This window comes from Vulpes vulpes, chromosome 1, assembly GCF_048418805.1.
Source record: "Vulpes vulpes isolate BD-2025 chromosome 1, VulVul3, whole genome shotgun sequence".
NCBI classification, from domain to species: Eukaryota; Metazoa; Chordata; class Mammalia; order Carnivora; family Canidae; genus Vulpes; species Vulpes vulpes.
The window spans coordinates 76,707,321-76,719,964 of record NC_132780.1 but is presented as its reverse complement, the minus strand read 5'-3'; the positions used below and the strand labels follow the sequence as shown (position 1 = coordinate 76,719,964).

Here is a 12,644-nt window from a genome sequence, read left to right as displayed (position 1 = left end):
TTAAATTTGTGGGACTAGAATAGGTAACTACTTTATCTTACTTTGCACATTCATTGTTTCTAAGCCAAAGAGGAAAGCAAGTAAGAGAAGACATGGCTTTTTAAAAATCAGAACCTCAGCTTTTCACTGGAATTAAGTGGGCAGCATTTTAAACATACAGAGAGTAGGCATCATCCCAGACCAATGACATAAGAGCCATGGGGCTGGGGCCTGGGCCTCGGGCTTTTTTAAAAGCCAGATGATATTTATGTGTGGGTAGGGGTGAGGAATCTATGTCTGGTGAGCAACCTCATACAAAGTATGTATTGTTATGATTTCTAAAATATTCAGTTAAATTATTGGTCTTTCAGAAAAAAGAGAAAAGCTTGTCTGAGTTTCAGATTATCATTACTCAGAAAAACACATTAAGGAAATCACATGTAATTTTTTCTTAAAAATAGCTACATGAAACATTTTAAAGAAAATAGATGGACTGCTGAGTCACTGACCAGGTACTCCGCAGGGTCTGGCACGGACTCTACATGAGTAAGAAGTGTTTTACTATAAAGCCATGGAGATGTCAGGGTTATGTTTTTTGCAGTTATCCAGACTACCACAGAAAGAAATGACTCGTTATAATGAGACTTAGAAATACATTCGTTTTGGGGCACCTGGGTGGCTCAGCCTGGTAAGTGTTTGACTTGATTTTGGCTCAGGTTGTGATCTCAGGGTTGTGAGGTCATGCCCTGCACTGGGGCTCCACACTGGGCATGGAGTCTGCTTAAGATTCTCTCTCCCTCTCCTGCTCGTGAAGGAAGGAAAGAAAAAAGGAAGGAAGCAAAGGAGAGAAGGAGAGAAAGGAGAGAGGGAGGGGAAAAAAGAGAAAAGAAAAGAGAAGAGAAGAAAAGAAAGAAAAGAAAAAAGAAAAGGAAAAGAGAAGAAAAGAAAAGAAAAGAAAAGAAAAGAAAAAAATTAAAAAAAAAAAAAAAAAAAAAAAGGGATCCCTGGGTGGCGCAGCGGTTTGGCGCCTGCCTTTGGCCCAGGGCGCGATCCTGGTAGACCCGGGATCGAATCCCGCGTCAGGCTCCCGGTGCATGGAACCTGCTTCTCCCTCTGCCTGTGTCTCTGCCTCTCTCTCTCTCTCTCTGTGACTATCATAAATAAATAAAAATTAAAAAAAAAAAAAAGAAAAGAAAGAAAAGAAAACAAAAGAAAAAACATTCTAAGTAGAGGTAGGGAAGTGCTAGGAATGTTATAAGGGCTTCAAAAATCACAATATCCTGGGCCTGAAATCCCATACCTGTTACTTGCTCATTTTATAACCTTAGTCAAGTTACTTTACTTTTCTGGAGTTCCAGTTTTCTCATGTGTAAAATGAGGATTCCTATTATTTCACAGGCTTGAGAATCAAGTAGCATAGTGCCTCAAACGGTACCCAGCATGCAAGATGCAGTTTTATAAATAGTAGATATTATTATTAGGCCAAAAGGACAAAACTAAAGAGTCAAAATTACCTAAAATTACAGTATCTTTTAGGAAGGGCAAAATTATATTTTTAATCATATAAAGTTAATGTATAGTTTATTTAATGTTATTTTATATGCTCAAAATCAGTTTCTAAATTCACTCACCAAAGATCTGTTGTACCTCTACAATGTGCCAGACACCATTCCTGGCATGGGAGACTCAGCAACAAACAAGTCATATGGGAGTCTTTGCCCTTGTGAGGTTCTTTAGCCAGAGAGTTAGCAGTAGTGGGGCTCCAGGGTGGTAGGGATTGTGAAATCAAAGGATGAGTTTGACCTGAATGGGACATGGGGAAAATGAGAACAGGTGTGGGGAAGGTCAGGAGCTCGGCTTTGTCCAGGACAGTCCACCGCGTCCATAAGTAATGCCGCATGGGCTGCTGCATGGATAGAGAACTAGAGTGTGCAGGCGAGAGGGCCCAGGAAGAGGCAGGAACTAAGGTTAGGGGGAGACTTACCTATGAAAAAGTCTCTCAACTTAAAAGATTTAATCTTATTTAATGTTCACAATGGAAGTAGATGAGGTCACTGAATTGTATTTCTCTATCAACCTCTACTTTTCCATCTCCTTTTTTTTTTTATACAAGGAATTCTACCTTTATTAAACGTCTGTAATTTATTAAAGTTATTTGCATTTCAGAAGTTTGCTTTCCTAGAAGAAGCTAATATTTTATTGGATAAGTGTTCCCCGTCAAGGCAGAAGAATGATCAAAAATGTGCTGGAAATAGAAATAAGGCCTTCTTACCCTGGAGGCCAGAGCTGGGAGCAGGTTGGCCCCTCCACCTGCCATCAGGAAGCCTCACCACAGGTGAATCTGTACTGACAACCATGGCAGAGAGCAAAGCGAGGCAAAGCACTAAAGGGATCTGGCAGGTTTCTTCCGCTACAGCAAAAATAACAATGCTGTTACTGTTCGTGCCTGAAATTCAACTCTACTTTGTCCAGTATTTACACAAAGAATTGCTTAAATATTTCCATGAAACAGAAGAAAGTAAGCTCATATATTAAAATTACACCACTATGGCTAAAAATCCACAGACATTATTTTTCTAAGAAAAGAAAATATATCACTAACTGCCAGACTTAGAAAAGATGAAAACAAAGCAACAAAAACATCTAGAAAAATCCAGATAATTGAAATGTGCATTCTATTCACTGTTTTTAAAGAAATGGCTATATTTGGAAAATTTGAAAAAAAAACAATCATAAAATTACCTTCTTTCTCTACAGTGGCTATGAATTTATAGCTTGTAGAATTAAAATTAGTGAAGAAAAATAAAATGCGAACCCAAAATAGACGGACGTGAAATATATCTGTATCACTATTCATGGTAGTAGGACCTCAATATTTGATTTGTTTCATTTTATATGCTCCCTCACATCACTTTGGTGTAATTTCTTTCTTTCTTTTTTTTTCTTTTTGGTGTAATTTCTTTACAATATTTTCTAGAAGGTCTAATTTATTAAATTATACTTCAGAAACTTTTCTCAGTGGAAAGAATAACAGAAAAAGATTCAGGACACCCCTCCAAAAATACCTATTGGTTTAATGGTCGGATTCTAGTCAATAGTTGTTGCTGTGGAGTTTTTACTTTTCTTTTATTAAAAAAACTGTTTTTAATTGTCTTTTGAATGTTTTTTTGAAAGTTACCAATTTTATGACTTGATTTCAGGCAAGTTACAAGCACTCGAATAAAGAGATAGCTTCAACTATCATTTGCAAAGCACAATCTAGTTAAAAGTAATTTCAGACCATATTCTTTAATTGGGGACATAAAATAACAAATGAGATCTTCCAACACAGATAAAAATTCAAAAATAAATTATAACTGTGGGCTAAAACATAATATTAAAGGAAAAGAAAGCCTTTTTGTCAGCACCCAAATAATTCCTCCTCTGTATACAATGACACAAAAGCATTTTCAGCTTTCAGGTTTCGACAAATCCTGTTGTAACAACAACTCCCTCCCTTCCCCGCCTCTCCTTTCTTAATTCTCCCACAGCTCAAAAAATGAGATGGAGAACCTGGTATTTATCTTCTAGCACCATCAGCAATTTCTACCTCCGATTTCCATGATGCTCTTTATCTGCAAGTTTACTTGTTGGAGCTTTGTCACTAATACTCAGAAGCTGTGAGATGAGCCTCATGTGTGTAGCTTCTCCTCATCATACAGCTAATTCGAAGACAACTGACAGAAGGGAGTTAAGACACTGAAGGCTACTGGCAAAAAGGTATGGAAAATGAGAAGCTTCTATAACGCTCAGAAACATAGAGACCTTTAAGGATTCATTTAGCTTGAATTAGAAGCTGTAAATCTGTTTTTTAAATTTTTGTTATAAATAAATCTTGTCTGCAAAACTGACTTTACGTTTTAATGAAATCCATTCCAGACTTTCTGCTGGCAAATAGTTAAAAAAATTAACATTCATAGTTCTGTTCTGTGTGCAGTCAGTATGTTTTAAAACTATAAGAGACTTCTCTATTTGGAACTAAGTTTTTACCTGTGACCCCATTGCTTCTGCTTACTTTCAGAGCATTTCACCACCACCACCACCAGCAAAACAAAGTATGCTTTTATTCTGCATCAGATAGAAATTGAGAGAACAGGCCACAAACTGTATCATACTTGTGGCTGGAAAGGAAAAAAAAAGACTTCATAACAATATAGCTAAGATGCCAGTATATTTTTACAAAGGAACAGAATAGTGACTTTCATTGTGGAGGACAAATTCTTTCTGCATAAGTTCTCTGTGCAGAAGAAAGCATTTAAAATCCAATATTCAACAGTAAGCGAGCACTATGCGAACTGAATGCAATGTCATATTGTTTACGCTGATTTTGGCTGTCTGTAATTTATCACTGCCAGTACTTGTTAATTAAGATGAACAAGCTGTCTGCAAGCCTGAATTACACTGAAATTTATAAAATGTATTGGTTAATGGGAAGAAAAAGGTTATAATTGGGAAGCTGAGCAGAGACTGATCAACACATAAAGGTTACTCAACCACAGTAAGAAAAAAAGAGAAATGAGATGCTCTTAGAGAATGTTAACAGCAATCTCGACGTTGAGGAAACTCTAAGCTGAAAATGGTCTGGGAAGGCAGTAATTTAGTGAACTGGCTGGAGTCTGAAATGTTAAAACCCAAACCTGAAAACAGCTATTATGAAACTATAAGCACGCTTCATTTTTTTCTAGAATCTTTAACTTCTATTTTGGTCTCAGATATGAAAAGAAATTTGGAAAACAGAAAAGAAATGAACTATATGGTTGCACACAAAGCCTAAGTACTCTGATGTGTATATCAATCTGATACTTAAGAATTTAAAATTTCAGGAAAACCTCCCCTAAAATTGTTGCATTTTAAGACTGCGAACAAAAATAGAACAAGGGAATTTAGCCCAGGGTTTTAACTTCTTAGAGAACCAATGTTTTAACTACGTTAAGTATGTACTTTTAATACAGGCATAGATTAGAATTACTTCAGATATTTTATAGAAGCCAGGCAACAACCTCCTTGTGTGAGTCTATAAGGCTAAGCCATTTGTCCTGTTAATGCCGTCTCAAGTGGGTTCTTTTCTTGTGGAACAGGGAGTGAATGAAGTTGATAGTTAATGGTGCTTTCTGCCTCCAGATGTAGCATTTTCTCTGCTTCTCGGGGGAGCACACGGAGAGGCTCTCACCAAGGAATACTGGGGTAAAGGTGGGGAGAGGCGGAAGACCAGGGCACTGCTGCTGAGAACCTGTGTGGCACAGGGTGATCTGACCACCTCAGAGTCCTTCCTAATCTGAAAAAATGATGCACAAATTTATATCTACAGTTTCTTTCAGCTCTAAGATTCTACGAAAATAAATCAGCTCAATGAAGAGAGAAATTTCAAATACCATTATCAATTGTCACGTGACATGAAACAAATATACCGTGTCAATTATAATTTGTAGAGTACTTTCCACGTGTTAGATATTGTTCAAAGCCCTAAAAATACATTTAACTCTTTGATATGTAAATAATCCTCCCCATTTTTCATAAGAGAATACTAAGGCACAGAGAGGTTCTGGAAAGCTAAGAATTGACCCCAGTGTTCTGGATTCAGAGCCCATACTGCCTTTTGTGAAATATATGTGAATCGTGATAGAGCCACTCTAATACATCATTTAAAATTAATACAGAAACATAAAAAAGCTGTTATTTCTGTATTTCAGAAACCACTGTATTTCTTTTAAGGCAGGGTATATTACCAGGTGAAAGCACAGCCAAGCCACAAATTCAGTGCTAAATCTTTTGTCTTTTCTTAAAAAAAAAAAGTTACATTATTTTTTATATCCTTTCATATACAACTAAATGATATGATTATTTCTGGCATGTACTCTCAAGATTCAATGTCACTACTTCGGAAGCCTTCAGAATAACCGGTTTTACAGCAGACTACACTTCATTTGGGTCAGGGAATGATTTTGGTCCCAACTAGACAGGATCTCACATTCTCACAAGCAAAGGACAGTGGCTTAATTGTTCCAGTTTTGAGTATCTTGTACCTGAAGTGAAACGAGTGTTAACCTAGATAAGGATTTTGCAGAAGGTTATTAACTGGAAATTAGGGATAATCATGCCTATGGCTTTGCCTTCTTTCCACGAATTTCCTTTCCTCCTTAAGTAAGTACTTCACTTGGGTCATGTGTCTGGCTCATGGTGAGTGCTTAATAATTTTTTTAATGAAATCATTTTTTGATGCTTGAAACTTTTCTAATACTATTTATAAATCATTTTTAAGAAGTGAGCTTAAACACTTTCTAATTAAAATACTCTGTAGGTCATAAGGAAGAAAAGAAAGTGTTAAAAACCTGTAATACTATTAAAATTCTTATTAGATCCTATAGCTGGAATTTGATATGCCAAAATCTCCTAACAAGGCACACTGTCCACACTACAGACAACTTCAGCATAGTTCGAGTTTTAAAAAGAACAAATGGACAGCTCTTTCCTTTATGCCATGTATCAAGCACCACCCATCCACAAACAGGAGAATGGCAGCCGGCAGCCTCTGAGAGCCCGGTGGGAGCTTTTCTCCTAGGCTAGAGTGTCCTCATCTACTCTGGGGCCAATTCAAACGTGTTCTCTGCTCCCACTGTTGGTGGAATTGGAAGCCGTTTTGTTTATGCTTTCTTTCAATCCTGATTTTTGTCTTCTTTCCCTAGCCTTTGTTACTTGGTTCTCTGCTGCACAGATATAGCTATAATTTTGATCAAGGGCCATCATAATCAAATACAGGGTCACCGTGGACAAAGATAAAGGTGACGTCATGGCATCAGCAGGGCTCCAGCTCCTTGCTTTTGTCCTGGCCTTATCTGGAGTCTCTGGAGTGCTCACAGCCACTCTGCTGCCTAATTGGAAGGTGAATGTGGATTCGGGCTCCAACATCATAACAGCCATTGTACAGCTGCAAGGGCTTTGGATGGACTGCACATGGTACAGCACCGGTATGTTCAGCTGTACCCTGAAGTTCTCCATTCTGTCCCTCCCCATCTATGTGCAGGCTGCACGGGCCACCATGGTCCTGGCGTGTGTTCTGTCTGCTTTGGGGATCTGTACTTCTACAGTAGGAATGAAATGCACTCGCTTAGGAGGGGACAGAGAAACAAAGTGTCATGCTTCTTTTGCTGGAGGAGTCTGTTTCATGTCTGCAGGGATCTCTGGTTTGATACCAACAGTGTGGTACACAAAGGAGATCATAGCAGACTTTCTCGATCTGACAGTTCCAGAAAGCAACAAACATGAACCTGGAGGAGCCGTCTATATTGGATTCATTTCGGCCATACTGCTGTTTGTCTCTGGCATGATTTTCTGCACTTCCTGTATTGAAAAGAATCCAGAAGCTTGGCTCTATCCACCCAAGCAGCAACATATCCCCGCCACACAACTAGAGGGCAATTCAGCATACAACCTGAAAGATTATGTGTAAATAACTGTGTAATGCGTGTGGAATTTTTAGCTGCCTTCTGTGACTTATGTCTTCTTATTTTAGGGAAAAAATATAAATGAGGTCATTTAAGATGCCGACAAATTATTGTGTACAATTACATATCTGTTTTAAGATTATTTTTCCATTACTATTTTCATGTTTATCTAGGGGTTTATAATTGAGAGAAGTTCTGTTATATTAAAGCAATTAATTGGTGGCTTCCCCCCCCCCCCCCTTTTTAAGATAAACTGTTGATGTATCTTCTGAATTGTTACTGAAATGGATTTTATAAAAGAACTAAATTGCCAAGTATAAAAAACATCTTTCTCTAGTGTTGATCTAGGGTGTCATCTGCTTTTGTGGTCTGTCTGCAACACCACAGAGACTTTCTCCTGTTTTCAAGCCCCACTGTTTGAATCTAAGGGAAAGAAGAAATGTCCACCTTTCTTAGATGTTGCCCAAAATAGCCTCCCCAAGTTCCCACCTACTGTGACCTCTCTGCTTCCTTTTTCATTTTGGAAATATCTGTGTCCAGGTGTGGAAGCCAACAACAGGATATTCAAAGATTAGGTAGGCAGAACAAAAGAAAAAGAAATTGGTAAATGCTACCATAACAAAGCAAAACCAAACCAAATGCAAACTGACACCTCTAGGACTATAAAACATTAGGTACAAAGTGAGAATAAACACAGTTTGCTTTAGGATGCTCAAGAAGTGCCGTCTTCTGCTGCTAGCAAGAGGATGCTCCAGATTAAGTTCATTGATCATACAACAATTCAGATCCCTTCACTTCCTTCTCATTTAACCTCTCACGGATTACTATTAGGATGATAAAAGTTACTTTCAAATTGTCGTTTTTGTTGTCATGTTTGATTCACGTTAACAAAAACACTGCTGTTCTCAAATGAACTGTTTCAATTAGTTACTAGAATTATTTCAAAATATAAAGAATGTTTTTAAAAATATAAATTATGACACATAATTCAAATATCTTAACAAGAAAACAAAAACTGGATTTTCAAATGTGCAAATGGGACACTGCACTCTGTTGTTTCTAATAATTCATGCAATTTAAACTTAGTCATTGCTCACCATGTACTGGCAAAGGGGGTAAAAAGGAGTATTTTCTTTGTGTATTAATAACTCGGGAAGTGGGAAGAATATCTTTTATGTGGGTATATATTTTTCATTTGTGCCTAAGGAAGTAGAGACTAAAATATTTTATGCCTACTTTACTTATTCTCTTTTGCAACAATGTCATTAGCTACTAGAATAGCTAGGGATGTCTGGGTGGCTAGCGGTTAAACATCTGCCTTCGGCTCAGGGGGTGATCCTGGAGTCCTGGAATCAAGTCCCGCATTGGGCTCCCTGTGTGGAGCCTGCTTCTCCCTCTGTCTGTGTCTCTGCCTCTCTCCCTCTCTTATGTCTCTCATGAATAAATAAATAAATAAAATCTTAAAAAAAAATAGAATAGCTAAAATGAAGAGGTACTATTTCATATGAGAATTAGGAAAAGACTAAACAAATTTAAATAACCGAAGTGTAGATACCTTTTGGATGATCAAAATATTTTCTAAATAAATGTCATACTAAAAAATAATTGATAAAAATAATGCTTTTATGCAAATTAATGGGACAGGATTGCTTTGACACCTATATGGCTCTCTCATTTGGCTTAATGTTCCTTGCTTTATATGTAGTTTATGTATCCCACAGTCCTATACTAAAAGTTTAGAGTATATATTCTACAAAAATCTATATGTACTTCAAAAAATAATTTTTATTTAGTTCTGGAATGTTTTCTTAAATAGACACAGGAATGTTTTGAACTCCAGAAAAGCAGCCATTTCATATAAATAATGGCCTAATTCTATCCAGACTGGACACAGCATTGAGCAAATGGTTTGAATCCCTCTATCCCTGTAGGATTCCCCCCTGCTGCATGCCTCCACCTGGAATCCTCCTACACTCACCCTCTGCCTGCCCAAGCTATGACTCATCTTTCAGGGTTCATGCGGAGTCTCCTTTGTGAACACAATCCTGACTCCTTGAAGAAGTTTGCTGTTTCCATCTCTTTACTCTCAGAGAATGCTCTATTATAATAAATTATCGGTTTACATGATTGCATTTCTAAGTAGACCACAAGACAAGTGTCTTTTTTTACCTTTGCATTTTCAGTGACTTGCCAAAAGTGTTTACAAGGATATGCCAGTCCTATTTCAGTCCTCTGAATAAGTATACTGATTGGTTTAAACCTCAGGATGGCTCAGCGGTTTAGTGCTGCCTTCAGCCCAGGACCTGATCCTGGAGTCCTGGGATCGAGTCCCATGTCGGGCTCCCTGCATGGAGCCTGCTTCTCCCTCAGCCTGTGTCTCTGCCTCTCTCTCTATCTCTCTCTCTCTGTGTCTCTCATGAATAAATAAATAAAATCTTTAAAAAAAAATCGCAGGATGACTCTGGGCAGCAGGTACTATTCTTAGTAGCTAGGGAAACTGAGGCAGAGACACATACATTCCCTAGCTTGCCCAAGTTCTTCAGCTAGTTAAGTGGAGAGATGGGATTTAACCTGAGGGAACCTGGCTCTCGAGTCAGACCAGGTAGGGACAAGGTTACACAGGGCACAAGGCTATACAGTACATATTACTGAAACTAAGTCTTGGTTTGCTCATGTGAAAATGAAAATGAGGATAAAACAGCACCTACTCACAGGCTGTGAGGATTAAATGAGAGAAAATGCACACAGCATGTGGGAGGAGGGTAAGCACACAATGCCCAGTGGTTCCTGGTCTAATCCAGAGGTTTCCAACTGGGGGTAGGTGGAGGCTGCAGAGGACTCATGGCAGCACCTGGAGACATTTCTGGTTGTCACAACTGGGGTAGTGGTATTGAAATATAGTGGGCAGGGGACAGAAATGATGTTAAATATCCTACAATGCACAGGCCAGCTCAGACAACAAAAAGTTTTCTGGTTGAAAACGTCAATAGTGATGAGGTTGAAAAACCCTGGTCTAATTTATCTGAATATATTTAAACATTTTTTTTTTTTAAACAAGAAGTTACCAAAACCAACCCTAAGGAAGAAAACACCAGAAAGCCCCAAAATATCATGCTTATTTTACTTTACTTAGGGAGCAGATATGTGTGTATATGTATATATACACACATAAATATATATATTTATGTATATATCTGACAGAAGGAATCAGCAAAAAGGTAGACAATGAGCTAAGTCAGGAAAACTGGGTACCCTAAGAGTGGACAGATTTAAGAGAAATGTAAGTGATGTCAGAAAGTAGTAACTAGTGGACTCGTTGTGTGAGTAAACGTGAAGGGAGTGCCCTCAGAAGTCCTCCCAGTGATGCCTGCCCAACATGGACAGGGGAGGAGGAGTTAATCAGTCAGCACATGACATACACATGGGCAGGAGCAGCCTGGGGTATGTAGACAGAACTTCAATTCTGGATTCAATATTTTCTCTTTACATTCCTTTTATTACCATATTTTTAGCTCCATGGCTTCGGCATAAATTAACTTTACTGACTTTTGAGGATTTGTATCCTAGCCTATAATCTTGCAGAATCTGTTGCATATCTCTTCATTATTTCCAATGACTTTTTTATCCACTTAATTGTACTTTATACATATATAAAAGTATCACCTCCTTGGATTTATAGTATTTCTTGTTTATTTTATTCTGGAGTAGTTATTAAAACATAACAACATACTATGATAAATTTTAATAGTAAATACCCTGTTTCTATTCAACACTTACTTGATTTTTAAGAAAGACTCTGGTACTTTTCTACTTATAAAATTGGTTTTAGTTTACACATTTATTTTTATTTTAGACTCATCTACTTTCAAAAAGAATTTAGGCTACTTACAATAAAATTGCTGGCACAGTAAGTGCAACAACCATAAAAATGAAAGACTAAAGTTACAAAGAGAAGGAAGAGAGAAAAAATGCAATTAAATAATCCTTGTTGAAGTTACTAAAGGAATTAAATATGAAACTCAAGTCTAGAACTTCCGGGCAGCCAAAGCACAGGCCACACAAGGAATCTGACAGCTCTGTCTATGGGCAGACACCCAAGAGGCTGCTGTAGTGCCTTGCCCAAACTCTCACTGGGCTGTGCATCCATCCCCTAGCTGCTGTGAGTGCAAGGTGCTAATGGCTCACAGATCTGGAGTTGCCTCCCTTGGTAGGTTAGGGCACCGCTGCTCCTAGGAGGTGGCCACGAGCCAAGGGCTGCTCCCCTGACTGACTCTGTGGAATAATTTGTGCCCCAGAGCTCCCCTTCTCCCCGCCACCCTTTGATCTGGTGGGACCAGGCTGAAGCTAGTCTCTAGGCAGAACAATATCCCTGCTTAGCTTTTCCCTCCTTCCTTTAATCTGTTTCCCATACTACTTTTTCTTTTTAAAGATTTATTTGACAGAGAGAACATGTGTGCACAAGCAGGGGAGTGGCAGGGAGAGGGAGAGGGAGAAGCAGGCTCCCTGCTGAACAAGGAGTCTAATGCAAGGCTGGATCCTGAAATCATGACCTGAGCCCAAGGCAGACACTTAACTGGCTGAGCTACCTAGGCACTCCCTCCTCACCCCAACTACTCTTCTGAGAGTAGTTTCCTAAAAATTCATACCTCAATCTCTGATTCCACAAAACCAGACCTAACACAGAAGAGTATTAGCTAAGCAGAAGAACTTAAGTCTTCTGACCTTATGGCCAAAGGATTCTCAAATACAAGATAACATACAACAAAAATACGAACCTTAATATCAGATTTTGAAAAACACAAAGGCATGAAAAATAGTTTTCTTATGTGGATCCACCCATTTTACTAAGATCAAGATTATTTCAAGAAGTCAAGGCCTCAGAGCACCTAGGTGGATCAATGGTTGAGCATCTGCCTTCAGTACAGGTCGTGATCCCAGGGCTCTGGGATCGAATCCCATATCAGACTCCCCAGAGGAAGACTGCTTCTCCCTCTGCCTATATCTCTGTGTCTCTGTGCCTCTCATGAATAAATCAATAAAATCTTAAAAAGAAAATTTTAAAAAAAGAAGTCAAGGCCTCGATAGCTGTCAGCAAGGATAGTTAAAAGCTTCTGAAATGTGATCCTCAAAGGTCAGGAATGGATGCCTCAAGTCCTGACCTTTTCTTTATAATGTCATGGGTGT

The 12,644-nt window shown here is 38.4% G+C and overlaps 2 protein-coding genes across 2 annotated transcripts in view; one reads left to right on the top strand and one right to left on the bottom strand.

Annotated features, from left to right (window-relative positions):
• Nucleotides 1–12,644, bottom strand: part of TFB1M (transcription factor B1, mitochondrial) — a 68,023-nt gene that overhangs the window by 12,027 nt on the left and 43,352 nt on the right. The gene's annotated exons all lie outside the window — the stretch shown is intronic.
• Nucleotides 3,609–7,928, top strand: CLDN20 (claudin 20). Its single transcript, XM_026018711.2, has 2 exons — nucleotides 3,609–3,738; nucleotides 6,702–7,928. The coding sequence occupies exon 2, from the start codon at nucleotides 6,806–6,808 to the stop codon at nucleotides 7,463–7,465; it is 660 nt and encodes a 219-aa protein (XP_025874496.1). The 5' UTR covers nucleotides 3,609–3,738; nucleotides 6,702–6,805; the 3' UTR covers nucleotides 7,466–7,928.